The sequence below is a fragment of the Amblyomma americanum genome, chromosome 2 (genome assembly GCF_052857255.1).
Source record: "Amblyomma americanum isolate KBUSLIRL-KWMA chromosome 2, ASM5285725v1, whole genome shotgun sequence".
NCBI classification, from domain to species: Eukaryota; Metazoa; Arthropoda; class Arachnida; order Ixodida; family Ixodidae; genus Amblyomma; species Amblyomma americanum.
This window is the reverse complement of record NC_135498.1, coordinates 40,132,712-40,148,449: the sequence shown is the minus strand read 5'-3', so window position 1 is coordinate 40,148,449 and position 15,738 is coordinate 40,132,712. Positions and strand designations below refer to the sequence as shown.

Sequence of the window (15,738 nt, the reverse complement as noted above, 5' to 3'; positions counted from 1 at the left end):
CGTATTATGGTAACTTTTGTATCGTAGGAAGTTTGACAATGGTACTTACTTAGTTGAGCCGTGCATGATGCGAAAACATAATCGTCTACGTAGAGATCGGCAACCAAAACCCGCAGACGACGCTTTTTCACTGAAGGGCGGCAGTGGCGCCATCTGTTTGCCATAGCGCAAAGCGTCACGACAAGGCCGTCGAGGAGAACAACGTTGCAAGGAGCGCGGGCCGTTTGAATATGCCGTTCCTGTCGTTTCGTCTGCTTCTACTGAAGCGCTTACAACATTTTCGACTAATTAAGCGGAAAAATATCAGAACAAATGATTTAACGAGGCTTTACCTTTTAAAGAATATTGTTTGCAATGCTCGTCTCGGCGGCCTTGTCGTGACGGTTTCCACTGCCCAAAACAGATGGCGCCACTGCCGCCCTTCAGCGAAAAAGCGTCGTCTGTGGGTTTTGGTTGCCGATCTCTACGTAGACGATTACGTTTTCGCATCATGCACGGCTCAACTAAGTAAGCACCGTTGTGAAACTTGCTACGATACAAAAGTTATCATAATACGCATGCTCTGTGTGCAGTTTCACGGCAAATGAGCCAGCGGTTGAGGCGGGGAAATTTTTTAAAGTGTTAACGATAAAAACGCACAACACTGTACATATGAAGCAAGCTTTAACGAGCCCCTCAATTTTGTTTCCCTTGCCATCTGAATGAGAGACATTTATTACAGTGCTATAATTCACAAGGAAATTTCACACTACACAGATTTAGTGAAAATAACAGCAAAACTTCAAATACTATGATGGTTTATGTTTTCGGTTGGTTTTGTGGTCTTCATTGTAAAAAATAAAGGCGGACTATCTGACATCCTCCCGAGGCACACTGTTACTATTAGCAACAAAAAATAAGTAGCTCAAAGGCAAAAGAAAAAATGCACAACCAAGGTCCTTTGCAAGACTGTCTGGGTGACGGAATTTTTCCATGCTAAGAAAAGTTGTGCGTCGCATTCTTCACTCCTGAGAATGGGGAGCACTAGACTCTAGACAAGAATCTAGCGCTCCCCAGTCTCAGTATGTATGACCAACTAGCCCCCTACAAAGCTTTATTGACGAATTCTTCAGTTCGGCACCAAAATTCACTGCTGCATAGCAAAGAAAAAAATTATTTCAACACTGAACGTTTACTTCTTGGACTATATAACTAACAACATAGCAAGTCGGAATGTGCATTGGTAGCTTTGAAATAGCATGCCATATTTTTGGGGCACCGACGACCCATGCTTAATGGGCACAGTAGGGAAACTAAATTGTCCGTTAAAAGTTGGTGACAGAGAACGCTCAATGACACGTTATCAGTGGATGAAAGTGATGTTTATTACAGAGCCTGATGCCGTGGAAGCAAAAACTCAATTCAATCAACTTCTGTTACATCTCGCTGCGTCTCTCCATTCACTTGCTGTTGGTCAGCATCGTCCATCCGCTCCTCTTTAGGCTGTTCTTTATCCTTACGATCTTGCGTGTGGGCAGCCTCACTCTGCGCTTGTGCCTGCTGGTTCTGCAGTGCTTTCCTCTTCAAGTCATAGTCAGCTTCCAAGACGGCGATCTCCTTCTCCAGCTCCACACAAGCCCGTTCGATTTCGAAGTTTTTACTCACCAAACTGACCCAGCTGAAAAGACACAAAATATTGTGTTTTTGTTATGATTATACGGACAGTGTGTTTAAATGACACGGAAAACATGCCATTACTGATGCCATAATGAGACTGCTAACATTTCTGAAGACTCATTTGAAACTCCAAAATTTGCAGAAAACTGCACTCTAAAGAGATTCTCGCGTGTTGAAGACCTCGTGTGTAGTAGTGAGTTGGATTTAACATCTCAAAGGAGCACATAGGCTGTGAAGGGGATGGCTCCGGATTAATTTTGACCACCTGGGGTTCTTTAACACGCATTGATGTTACACAGTACACTGGAGTCTTGAGCTTCGCCTCCATTGAAACAAGCCAATCGTGACCAAAACTGAACCTGTGTCCTTGGGCTTGGCAGCTGAGCACCCAACCACTGAGCCACCACAGCAGGTGTTCTTGAAGGGTAACAGTTCAAGGGTTATTGAAAATGACACTTAAAAGTTACAACTCACAAACTTATGTTCTCGTTTACAATGACCGAAACAAATCAAATATCATTGCTTAGGACAGATTTGTAGACAAACGTGTTAGAATTTTAATAGGGACACTGAAGACAAATTGATGTCGGCCTGTATTAAAAGATTGCGGCACTCTAATGACAAAGAGATGATTTTACCAAAACGGAGCTTTTATAAACTAGAAAAGACCAAAAAAACAAAATGCAGGTGTCCATATCACCGGCTAATTTTGGAAGTAAACTGCATGCGCCAACACCGAATTTCTCGCGCAAGTCCCAGAGGTTATGCTACACTAACATTCACTTGAAAATGGCAGCGACCAGACCTTCCTAGTGCGCATGTCACGAATTTGGATCAACTGGTGGGAAGATAATTAAACCCAATTTTCTTTGCGATAAACAGGTTTCTCGCTGACGGCCAAATCTTAACATACCCAGAGAGAGTCGGAGAGTCAAGTTTTACTGAGGACTATAATAAGACAGGGTTATCCTCAGTGTCCCTAGTGAAAGTCTATACAGTCTACCACCAAGCACATGCACTTCCAAAAGAACTTCTCTTCATACACGAACTCTCCATACACATTTTTTGCATGTATCATCTGTCACAAAACTTCCGAGGCAATTGTGCCAATGACTGGCAATGCTATAGTCACTAGTACTCACTACTTTTCCAGGTTAAAGAGTGCGAGGAACAATTCTGCCAGTGCTCTCAAGCCTGTCCACACAAACTGACGCTGCTATTTTGTCTACATACATGTGCACACCTGCTCTAGCCACAAGCACGTTGACTAGGAAACATTTGTGAAAGATGAAAACTCTACAATGAGAATATGAACAAGAGAATTTTGCACCCCTCCCAACCTTTGTTTCAGAGATGAGGCACTGCTTTTTCCCCAAACAAGTTATTTACCTTGCCTCCAGGTGCTTTAGCTTCTCACCGGCCTCTGTCTGGGTTGTCTTCCGCTGCCAGTTCACTTCCTGAATTTGCTTTCTGAAAGGGACACATGCAAAAGAGTTAGAATACTAGACTACACTAATGAGAGCAAATAATGGCGATTCCAACACTTCCTGAAAAACACGACACTACACTAATAACAAATAATGGCGGTGCCAACACTTTCTGAAACAGCATTAAAGAAAAACAGACTAATATGGGTTGCTAATAGAAAGGAAAATTACTAACACAGCGCTCACTACAAGCATGTTGAGTGGTTCTGTTTGGTGGGAAAAATTTGTGTGCAGGGCTTGCAACTGTCTCTTTTTGAGAACACCTTTGCTGCACTGCACGGGGGTGGAGGAGGGGGATTAAAGAGATAGAGTAGAGTACAGGTACGGATGCGGATGGGGCGGCAGGAGCACGGCACAATGTGGCACAAAGAGCGTGAAAGACGGGCACGAGATACTGCGGGCACACACAGCAGAGCGAGCGCTGGTGGAAGTCAGAAGACGCACATGCACTGCACGCAATGCACACAATGTGTCTGAATGCAGGAGGAGGGGAAGTGGAGACGCAAAACTAGTCTCTGGAGGGAGTTATGAGGGCGTTATGCGGGCACTCACAATGCAGCACGCGCTGGTGAAAATTCAGCACACATGGGCGCAATGCACGGAAGGTGTGTGTTCACAGCACAAAGCAGCGGGATGACACTAGATGCCCCTGCGGATGCCCGCCTTGTCCATGAATGAGACTAGAGCGGACAGGGCGGTTTTTCTTTTGTGCGGCGATGCATCAGGAAAGACTAGGCCGCCAACAGTGGCAGATGGCAGGCCGAGCTTGTTGTATTTGGCGCGCATGTTGGAGCGCTCATTGGCGGGGCGGTCACAAAGCAAGTGTTCAACTGTTTCTGTGTCGCCGCAGTCAATACTGTTTGTGTCGGCCTCTCCCATGAGGCGGTGGCGTCAGTTTTCTGCCCAGACGCATCCAATCCTGATGCGCAGGAGAAGGGAGTATGCCTCGCGTCCGAAGGCAAGATACGGGACAGGCCTTGGGAACTTGTCGAATGCGATGCGGGGATCTGGGTGGCATAGGGCAACCTTGTAGCGCAGAATGTGACACTCTACGTCAAAGGCCGAGATGGCCTCACAAACTGGAGCTGTTGGGTTGGAGTGAGCTGCCTTGGCAAGTCGGTCAGCAGCCTCGTTTCCTGGCACTCCCACATGGAATAGGACTCACTGCAGCAAGATATCACAGCCGCGTGCACTGAGAGTACATAGTTTGTGGTGCAACCACTGTACACACGTCGCACTGTGATCCGAATGGAGGAGTTGCAAAAGAGCAGCACGAGAATCACTAAAAATAGAGACTTTGGTGAAGTTAGTTTGTTAAAAGATTACATCAGTGGCGAGGTGTAATGCGGCTATTTCGGCGGTGGTAGGCAAGGTGAAATATTGCAGTCGACATTGCTTCTCGATGACCAGGGAGGGGACTATGCACGTGGCGGCGGCCTTGTTCCCGTCCTGTGTGACTGACTCATCTGTGTACAGGTGGGTCCTTTGTGCGTAATTCTTGTGACTGAGGAGCTCTGTTTCTTGCCGTAACGTGCATTGTGGCGTGCGGAGCTTTGAGCGGAGGCCGGGAGTGCTCAGGTTGATGGTGAGAAAAGGCTCTTGATGTAGCGGTGGCACTGGTGGAGCTGCGACAGGATCAGCTTGGACGACAAATTTGAAGTTGTGCGGGGCCTGTGCCATGCGCGAGTGGGGCGAGGCGCGTAGGTCGGCTAGGAGCTGAGTGGTGCCGGGCGCACAGTGGAGGCGTTCAATGTGCTCACTACGAGCAGCCTGCAGTGAAGTTTCCCCCTCCTGATCACAGTCTTGTAACACGAAGCCCAGCGAGAGGACGAAGATTACGTTATTTCAGGTGCATACGCAGAGCTTCGCCATGCCATTGGCTGCACTTATCCCTTTCAGGCATCGCTTATTGTTTCTATTGAAAACATATTTCTCCACCTAAATATTATATCGAGGACACAGTGACTGTTATTTTTTTTAGGCATGTGTTTATTCTGCTCTTGAAGCAGTTTACAACATCATAGATGTTTCAAGAGCAAAAGAAGTTCAAAAGAACCAATTTAAAAATGTTCTTATAGAGAAAATGAATGTGTTAAAAGTGGCAAAAAACGTATTAAAAATGGCCGAGAGAAAAACAAATGGCAGAAGCGCAAAGCCGTGTTTACGGTCCCTTTTAAGAGTTTGAATGTGTGTTCAAGGACACATGAAAAGCAGTGTGACACCCTGGCATATAGTGACAGTTTCTGAAATGAAATGAACAGTGCCATTAGTGCCCATGGACAATTTAACGGAGCAATGCTGTCTGTTAGATCTACCTGCTTAACATTATTTCAACTGCTCTTTTACCTGCTGGGCTCCGATTTCTCCTGCAGAAAGGATCTAAGTATCCCTTGCTACACTGCACAATAGGGAACTGTTGATGATGAATTTTGGGGGGACACTAAATGGAAACAGCAAGATTAGAAGCATGAATAGCATGTCCTTCGAAAACACTGCCAACACTTTTTCTCAGTGGAAAGGTGGCCACATTTCTTAGACAATTTCATTCGAAAATGAAATTCCCAAAATCTTTCCACTTTCCACATTCGAATTTCCCTAAAAATGTCCTCACGCTGACATGACGCCTGGCAGCTATCGTGACGCTGACAGGTAGATCTCCGCTGGATCGCATTTCGCGGCACGTGTCAATCCTTTTATGTTCAGTGTTTTTCTGTGTTTAGGCATGATCCGCCATCACTGTGGATTTTATCGATGCATCAGTGTTCTGTGCACACGTGGAGATCACCAGGTTGGTGGTTTCGATGATAAAAACCACACGGCAAGAGAGTGAACCAATGTGGTGGTAGGCCTATTTCTGCATCAAGAGAAAGTAGGGATGCAATCTTCTGCAGTGTTTTCTGCATTGTTTAGCATGACTCACCAAGTGTGATCTTTGCAACTGGCTAATGAGTGTACCGTGCGTCTATGGCTGCACTCTCGTTGCTGTTTTTAGTGAGGGACATCGCACAGCAAGCAAGTGAAGTGGTTTGTTTTTGGACTTGTTTCTGCATCAAGCACAGGCAGTTCACCGTTTGTGCACATCAGTGGCTGTTAAACTCAAGAACAAGAGTGCCTGCTTGCTCATCCGCATACCAACCTCTCGCACAATGCATTAAAAAAAAGTTTCTACAAATGCACGGCCAATAAGACATGGACAATTCTCCAATGGTACTTCCCCACAGCCATCAAAATAGCACTGCATCATAAAGTGATAACCAACTGCGGCCGGCAGAGAACCAGCTGGGCCACGAGCAGTTGCAGGAATCCAGAAGTGGCGACACCTTGCGTAGTTCACTTTTACGCACTTTTACACAACTTTCTTACTTATTATCAGTGCTCTGTTTTTTTGGCAACAATTACATATTTGCTATCACGTGACACCAGCCTATTAATACAGCTTGACTTAGTATTCCATTTTAGTGTCCCATTAATCGCGCAAGGGAAGCTCGGCCGAAGAGCGCCACAGCACAATGTCCTTTTGTCTCCACAACGTGGGGTCACCGACCCCTTTTTGAAGTGTTTCACCCAAGAGAGGCAGAGCACCAGGTCAAGTGAAAGCTTGTAACGACTGGAAACTGCTGGGCACCTGGTGGCACTGGTGTTCAAGCCTCCAAAACTCCGGCATACAAGCACCAGGAAACTCTGGTTTCCTTAAAATGTTATGTTCATCAGTAATTATGCTCACCGCAAGTCTTGCAGCTGCCGCTGGAGTTGGTGCAGCATACGAACGAGCGCTGCATTATAGGCTTTCCAAGCCTCAGCACCGTATCGGGCCATGAGCTCCAGGTTTGCAATACGAGTGGCCTGATGTTCCAACTGTGCTGATGAGTTGTCAACACATTCAGCCCATGAGGCAACATCCGTTGTTTTGCCAGCAGGAGGCTGTGGAAGCTCATACCTAATAAAGGATGTAAATAGAAAAATGCAAGTCAAGAGTATATTCTAGACGGCAGTGTTTTCTATCTAGTTAAGATAGGCACCTCAAGATAGGCATCACTTCGCTTCAAACATGGCGGTCATTTTTAAATGACAAGCTATTAAGACGACACGGACCAAAATTGATGCCTAACAGCAGCGAATATGCCTGACTCCTGGTGAAAATCTTTGGCACTCCGATTGGTTTATGAAACAGTTCCCAGTTGATTACAATTGAAACCAATTGGGAATTCAACTGGTCTTAGTTGTAACCAACTGCAAGCAACTGGGAATTGTTCCTTAAATCAGTTGGACTGGGAAAGAGTTTCAGCAGACGTCGGTTGGGTCTGGCCGTAGTAAGCTAGAATTTAAATGTCACGGTTGTCAACTCGCACCCTAAAATTGGTGGGCGCATACCCATCACCTTACTAGGCTTAAACACAAGATATGCAGATGACACAGCGTAGACGACGCAACTCACCGCTTCATGCTCATCATTTCCATAGGCAATCTTGACTGGAGACGTTCGAACTCTGTCTTCATGATTTCCGACTGCAAATAACAGATATACATGATCACTCTTCAAACCATGTACAACACCAGCAGGGCAAACTCGAAACACTGGCCAATCCCCCGTCGTGGGTATGTGCCATGTCACGAAAGCGACAACAAACGCGTCTTCCTCACCTCGAACTGATGAAGTGAAAGCTGTGGCAAATGTTCCAGATAGTTCTTAGTTGGTCTGTACCTCCTTGTTTCTTCTTCGACCATAGCCATGACCTGAAACGGAGAAGCTTAATTACGTTAATGATAAACAAAACTTCGGCATCGGCGCCCCGGAGGCAATCAACAATGACGACGTTATCGGTAAGGCACAAGCACAACTCGTAGAGAGCTGAAGCAAAGTTAATGCAAAGTGCTGGCTTGTTATTAAAGGTAAAAGCTAGTAACTTACGGCTTCACGAATTCCAGGCTCATCATAACCTTGATCAATGTACGGTAAAGCGTCAACAAGAACTTCGCCAGCCATGTCGCTGTCTGTTTCGCGTGTGTTCTAGAAACTCGACTACTTTCTTACGCGGAGGATTGATATCGGATTCAGCGAAGCCAAAACACTGCTTGAACCGAAACAAAAATGTGCTACAAAAACTACCTTATTTTAAAGTAATAATTTAAACTAAAAGGTTTTTAATAAAGTTTATTAACAAAATGTTTTAGTCTCTTTTCAGTACTACGTAAAGGGAACAGATGAATCGTATTTTCTGCCAACGCCGCTCCGAGGCAGCACTAATAAGAAGAAAGAAGGCGGCAAATTTGAACGCAAGACGCGCAACTAGCAATTCTTGGCCGATCCCCAATGGGGGTATGTGCGATCTTTTGTAAAGCCAACAGCAACAACAGCTAGAGAGAAATGACTAAGGAGCGAGAATTCGCTAAGCCCATTGCACCCCAGCGGTCACGTGTGGCCGCAACGTAAGACCAGATTACTGATCATGCATCAGGTGTAGAGGTGTGGAATATGATTATTGTGTATGTGACAGCAGCGACGTGGCAGCAGTATTTGCATTTTATTTCCCAGCATCACTGCACATACGGTCAGTTTTTCGGTTACACTTTTTGCCACGTACACGAAAGATATGATGAAGAGGCTTAATAAGACGCAGAAGGATAAAGCAAATGCGGCAATGGCAACAGGAAAGCTGCTGTAAAGATTCCCTTGCGCCTCCATGAAGCTATTCCTGTCACAAGAACTTCTGCCAAAAAGCTTTCTGGCTGCTTTTCTTTGGCTGCCAGGAGCGTTGTAGAAGCTGTGCACCAAAGGTATAGTTTACGGTACGTGGGGTTTAATAAGGTGGTGATAATAATAATAATAATAATAATAATAATAATAATAATAATAATAATAATAATAATAATAATAATAATAATAATAATAATAATAATAATAATTGGTTTTTTGGGGAAAGGAAATGGCGCAGTATCTGTCTCATATATCGGCGGACACCTGAACCGCACCGTAAGGGAAGAGACAAAAAAGGGAGTGAAAGAAGGAAGGAGGAAAGAGGTGCCGTAGTAGAGGGCTCCAGAATAATTTCGACCACCTAAGGATCTTTAACGTGCACTGACATCGCACAGCACACGGGCGCCTTAGCGTTTTGCCTCCATAAAAACGCAGCCGCCGCGGTCGGGTTCGAACCTGGGAACTCCGGATCAGTAGTCGAGCGCCCTAATCACTTATCATGAGCCACCTCGGCGGGGCTTTTAATAAGGTGCCAAAGCTGGGCATGGGATTTGAGAGATGCAAAAGTGCAGGCCTCCGGTTCAATTTTTGCTTACGCACATCGGAAAACATTCAAGCCCCGGTGCTGAGGATGTGCGTATGATTGCAAAAATGCACCTCTGTCCACTGCCCAATAGAGTAAAATCGCGTCTGCCCTGTGTAGGCCTATTTATCGCACAAACCATTTCGAGTGTATTTAGGCCTGCTGACTCGACCCTACCGTTACCCACTGTCGATGCGAAAAAATTTCGAGGAGTTTCTCAACTGCTGTTCGACGCTTTGAATACTATATACCACAAGGTTTTGCTCTACCAAATCATATCATCAAGCAACGGTGGATGATGTCTAATCATGGCTAAACCTTTGGTAAGCTTGCGTGTTATTGGCATACCAAAAAAACCGTTGCTACCAGTCTCCAGAACAAACCAGTCTACTCTGGTGTACATCTCGTCAAGATTATGAACTGTATCCACGTTTATGGCGACAAGTCTGTGACAGGGGTAGATGAATGGATCACACTTGAAAGCGGCGGCTGTGGAAGGGGGGGGGGGGGGGGGTGTTGGAGGAGGGAGGGGCCATTTTTGAACCACGTATTTCTTGGCCTTTTTTCGTGAAAAAAAATAATTTCTGCTGGTTTTACAATGTAAAATTACGCGCCTAGGGAGTAGGCTTTTTGGTTTCAGAGCGCAATAATAGATAGAGAAATTTTACGTCATCAACATTCAAGGCGAGCCCAGTTTTTAAGCTTTCTGAATCGACATTGTGGTTCGAAATATCGAGCGCCGAAAATGCGCTCGTGAAAGCACGCTGAGTTTCCTTCCTGCGTTTCTCATTTACAAAATGGTGTCGCTGCGCGTGGTATCGTCTCCGAAATCATGTTAATTTCTTCTATGCCATAAAATACACAAACTGCGTCTGTATTTACAGCATTATAAGTTTGAAGGACGCCATTTATGAACGTGCAACGCCACAAAGAAAATTTAACTATCTCTGAAAGGCGCATTATCATGTTCAGTATTTTGAACCATGACATTTTGATAATTCGAAAACCGCGGACGTCTGGACACGTGGACCCGTCGCGGTGGCTCAGGCGCTCGTCTACTGAGCCGGAGTACTTGGGTTCGAACCCTACCGCGGTGGCCGCATTTCGATGGAGGCGAAAAGCAAAAGGTGTCCGTGTGCTGTGCAATGTCAGTGCACATTAAAGACCCATCCTTCCCTTACGGCGCGGTTCGGGTGTCCGCCGAGATATGTGAGACAGTTACTGCTTCATTTCCTTTCCTCAAGACTAATTTTCAATTTTTATTTTCCTGCACATGGTGCACCTTATAATCAACTAAAAAATATATATTTTTTTGCTGGATTGCATTCCTAGGACAGACATACCAGCCGCGGTGGCTCAGTGGTTAGGGCGCTCGACTACTGATCCGGAGTTCCCGGGTTCGAACCCGACCGCGGCGGCTGCGTTTTTATGGAGGAAAAACGCTAAGGCGCCCGTGTGCTGTGCGATGTCAGTGCACGTTAAAGATCCCCAGGTGGTCGAAATTATCCCGGAGCCCTACACTACGGCACCTCTTCTTCCTTTCTTCTTTCACTCCCTCCTTTATCCCTTCCCTTACGGCGCGGTTCAGGTGTCCAACGATATATGAGAGAGATACTGCGCCATTTGCTTTCCCCCAAAAAACCAATTATTATTATTAGGACAGACATGATTCCCCGATTAAAAATTCGCTGTTGAGCCGCTCCCTGTCACGCGCGTGCCGGAGACGGAAAGCAGCGTAAGGAAACCGGCTGCGTGACGTCAGAGCTGCGGCTGGGCTGCGGTGCCTCGCTTCCGCACCTCCGCCAGCCGCGCTTGCTTCTATGCATCTCTCGCTCAACCTAAAGGGACTTCAGTCCAACCCAGCCCGGCATCGGCTGCGATGGACTCCGCTTTCCTCGTTTTTTTCATCAAACGAGCGGATAATGTCGGTGGTCGGCGCAGCCTTCCGCTGTACGACAACCAGCGGCCGGCATGAAGCCGTCTTTCACTGCTACCCGCCAGAGAACAGGCTAGCAGAGTAAACCTTAAACAAATTCTCACCCTTAAGGGTGCAAATCAGTTGTCCCCAGACGAACACCCTTTTGGGTGTTAAAAAGGGTGCAGAGATCAGCACCCTTAAGAAAGGGTGCACAGCATGAAAGTTTAGAGGGCGCGCATCAGTCGAAGGATTTTGCTTCATAGGTGGATCAATGTGGAGCACCCTTCCAACATGCATTCGTAGAGGTGTTATGGAAAAATAGTACCCTTTAACGAGGGTGAAACACCATTACATCCTCTAAAGTATCATGAAGTGCACCCTTCTTTAAGGGTGCTGGTCTCTGCACCCTTTTATAGCACCGAACAATTCGAAAAGGGTGCTCGTCTGGGGACAGCTGATTTGCACCCTTAAGGGTTAGAAATTGTTTAGTGTGTAGCCGCTCGCGGCTTTGAAAGGGAACAATTTCAAACTCTCGATCGCTAGCAGAGCGAAGCCCGATCCGTCACTGAAGTGATAATGAAACGTATCATCAGACCTTCTAGATAATGCTCGGTTTATGATTTATGGGGTTTAATGTCACAAAGCGACTCAGGTTATGAAGGACGCCGTAGTGGAGGGCTCCGGATAATTTCTGCCACCTGGGGTGCCCTGACATCGCATAGTACACGGGTCTGCAGCCTATCGCCTCCATATAAATGCGACTGCCGTGGCAAGGATCGAGCCAGCGACTTTCGGGTCAGCAGTCGAGCGCCATAACCACTGAGCCACTGCGGTCGGCTTTTCTAGTTAATTCGCCACTCCGTTTATTAGCAAAGTCGGACACGGACGTCAGATGCACTTCGCCTCGCGAATTCCGTGTCAGTTTGGTGGCATGTTGCTATACGGGGAAGAAAACTGTCGTTCATTATAGAACTTTTCTAGTAACGTACTGCAAGAGGGCGCAGGACAGCGTGATGACGATGCCCGATATGGAGGCCCCGACGTCGGACGCCAGCAGCAGCGAGGGGAGGAATGCCACCACCACGCCACACAGCACCAGAAGGCCGGCCACCATCTCGCGGGGCCCGCACCGCTCCTCCAGGATGGCGCAGCCTGCGGATCGTCAACGAAGCCGAGGAGCGTCAATCAGTTTCGCGTCGTGGTGCTCGAATAATAATAATAATAATAATAATAATAATAATAATAATAATAATAATAATAATAATAATAATAATAATAATAATAATAATAATAATAATAATAATAATTGGTTTTGGGGGGAAAGGAAATGGCGCAGTATCTGTCTCATATATCGTTGGACACCTGAACCGCGCCGTAAGGGAAGGGATAAGGAGGGAGTGAAAGAAGAATGGAAGAATGAGGTGCCGTAGTGGAGGGCTCCGGAATAATTTCGACCACCTGGGGATCTTTAACGTGCACTGACATCGCACAGCACACGGGCGCCTTAGCGTTTTTCCTCCATAAAAACGCAGCCGCCGCGGTCGGGTTCGAACCCGGGTCCTCCTCGCTACAGTTCTCGTAAGACGGAGCCGCCGCACTTGTTCGCCCACGACAGGAGTTTCTTCGAGCACTTGAGCAACGAAACGACTAACTTCGGGATGATATATTAGGCGTAGTACTAGCATCTTCTAGGCTGAGTTGAGTTGAGGTGTTGAATGCCACAGGTGGGGTTAGCCTTGCTTTATCTGCCGGCAATTTCTCCACCGTAGCGTCCCTTCTATATTAACAATGTCCTAAAACCTGTTGCATCTATCCCGCTATGCGCACAGTCTCTTATAATAGCACACATTCTCTCCCGCAGTCATCATCTTAGCATCTTCTAGGCTCACACCGATGTACACGTAATTTACGCACCGACATCAGTCGACAAAAATTAGGTCTGGTGCGACAGCGTCATTAGAGTCGGAGAAAAGCGGACCAAGTGCCACCCTGTGAACGCAGACACCGTTAAGTGTGTTTAAGCCGAAGCGTAGTGAATTCGCCCAACTCACTTTGCGCCGAGTACATTCTGCAGCGAATATTCCTGAACTGCATCGCGTGAAACTGCGCAGATGACACTTAAGACGAGTGTCACACGTTGAAAGTGACACTGGACTTGCCCGCGTGACAAGGATTGCAATATTAAAGGCCCCGCTTACAAAAAGAGTTTGTAACTGACTCTGTTAGGCGCTTTCGCGAAGAGTAGTACACGAAAAAGAGGAGAACATGAAGTCATAGTTAATCGCTGTTTTTACATCTCGCCTCTATGGATATGCGATCGCCGCGGCCGGTATTGAGCCCATGTACTTATGGTGAGCAGAATGATGCAATAGCCTCTGATACACTGCGGCGGGTCATGTGTTCATTGCACCACCGGCTTAAACATTGCAATTTGTGGGGGATATTGCCCCGCTTCGTCTCTTTTAGTTTGCTTTCCCGCAGTGCGCCTTCCCCAGTTAGTTACATTAAAGAGACACTGAGGAGAACCCTATCAAAATTTTTTTGTTAGCAATATATGATAGTTCGGCATTTCATGGTTTTGTTGATGCTTGTCCGGGAGCGAAAGATGCATTTATTTCAAAGAAATTTGGATTCGAAGTTGAAAAATTTTTTCCCGCCGCTCCGATTCAAACTCGAGAACTCTTATGACGACACGGAGAACTCTTATGACGACACAGAACGGAGTGACGTGAAACGTGACGTAAACGGAGACTCCGTGATTTCTGGAGGCTAGCGGTGCGGTGCGCAACCTTCCTTTGCAAGCCTCAGAGATTCGTGACATCGATGAAGTATGGAAAATTCCTCCATGGTGGCGCCTCTTGTCCTAGGAAGTCATCACGCTTGTACTTGCGAGATTGGCCTGTGGCGGCGATACCTGTATTTTGGTTCTTGCTATTTTCTACATTACAAGAGCTTTGTTTTCAGGAAGAGTGGCGTTTTTGTGATCAGGAGCTGGTATTCTATGGATACAGGCCAACTTCAATTTCTCCTCAGTGTCCCTTTAACTAACAAGAAAGAGAGCCTGCGTCTCAGCGACACGAGCGCCACGGACGACGTGACTGCTGCGCGCTGACGTTTCTGCGTGACGCTCCGCTCTTCGCGGGGGGGGGGGGGGGGGGGGGGGACGTTTTCCCGCATCTTGTCCCGTCCGGCCGTGGCGTATCTCCCAGCCCTAGCGTGGGCGAACATTTGCTCGAAACCTTGCTGGTGAGTCGGAGTCGGACGACCCCGATTCCTTAGCGTATTTTGTTGCCAGCCGGCGTTATTGTAGTTGTAGCAATAAATGCCTTGTTTGTGTCAGCCAGTGTCGTTTCTTTGTTTCTCTCAGAGTAAGGCCCGCCGTGGTCGGCGTGCGCTCGCTAGCGCCGGCGATCACGTGGTAGGGTCGGTGGTTTTGAACTGTGTCAGCCGCGGTTAAGCGGGGAAAGCGTGTATTTATCCCCCCCCCCCCCCTTGCACAACCCCATAAGTTCCGTCACAGAAACGCCTAAAGAGTAAAAGTAATTGAAAGAAAAAAAAATGAGCGACATGCGACGAGAGTCGCTTCGTCCCTGCGCGTCTCCGATTGGTGTATTATTTCCGGCCCCGTTGCTTGGCCGCCATATGACATCTCTCTAATGCAGGCTTTTCCTCCAATCTTGCATAAAAGCTATGAAACGCAAGCACAGGTGCTAACTTCCTACCAACGTGCAACAGTATTTCACATCCAAGCGCCTCGGGGCATCAGAAGCGGTCCATAACCGGAGAGGTTGTTGTCAGGATGGCCACGAGTGGCCACGGCTGCAATCTGGAGCAGACCCCAGTTCTGACGTCACGGCTGTCGTGGCCAAGCGCAGGCGGCAACCAGATCCGCTGTCTGGGTGGGGCCACGCGCGCTCATTTTTAGAGAATTAAATCTGTTTCCGCGTAGTTTTGGCGTGTTTGTGCATTCTCTTCGCGTTGGAGAGGAAAAAATAGATCGAATGAAAGTTTTAACTAGATCATTTTTTTAGAACTCTTCAGTACACCTTTAAAGCCGCTGGCGCCAGGCTTTATCGCCTTATTTGTGACGTAAGATGCCTCCAGATTTAGCTGCGTGATTGCAGCCACTTGCAGCTGCTTCTTGGCTGTTCTTTTCTGCTATTTCGCTTCCATCGAAATGCGACCGCCGTGGCCGGGATCGAACCCACATCTTTCGGGTCAGCAGTCGAGTACCACAACTACTGAGCCACTGCGGCGGCCGTTGCGTTCATGATGACCACAAATAATTTTTATTCAGTCCAACGGCAATGACCTTGTCGTGCTAGCGCTGTTACTATATACAAGCAGACTCATACAAGACGGTGAATGGACAGGGTCAACGGGGACTCTTACCAATTGC

At 47.1% G+C, this 15,738-nt stretch overlaps 1 protein-coding gene across 1 annotated transcript; it reads right to left on the bottom strand.

Annotated features, from left to right (window-relative positions):
• Positions 1–1,339: 1,339 nt before the first annotated feature.
• Positions 1,340–8,192, bottom strand: BCAS2 (BCAS2 pre-mRNA processing factor). The gene is made up of 6 exons (XM_077653995.1): positions 8,053–8,192; positions 7,785–7,877; positions 7,579–7,649; positions 6,868–7,080; positions 3,046–3,126; positions 1,340–1,657 (listed from the first exon to the last, which is right to left on the bottom strand). The coding sequence occupies exons 1-6, from the start codon at positions 8,125–8,127 to the stop codon at positions 1,402–1,404; spliced, it is 789 nt and encodes a 262-aa protein (XP_077510121.1). The 5' UTR covers positions 8,128–8,192; the 3' UTR covers positions 1,340–1,401.
• Between the last annotated feature and the right edge of the window lie 7,546 nt (positions 8,193–15,738).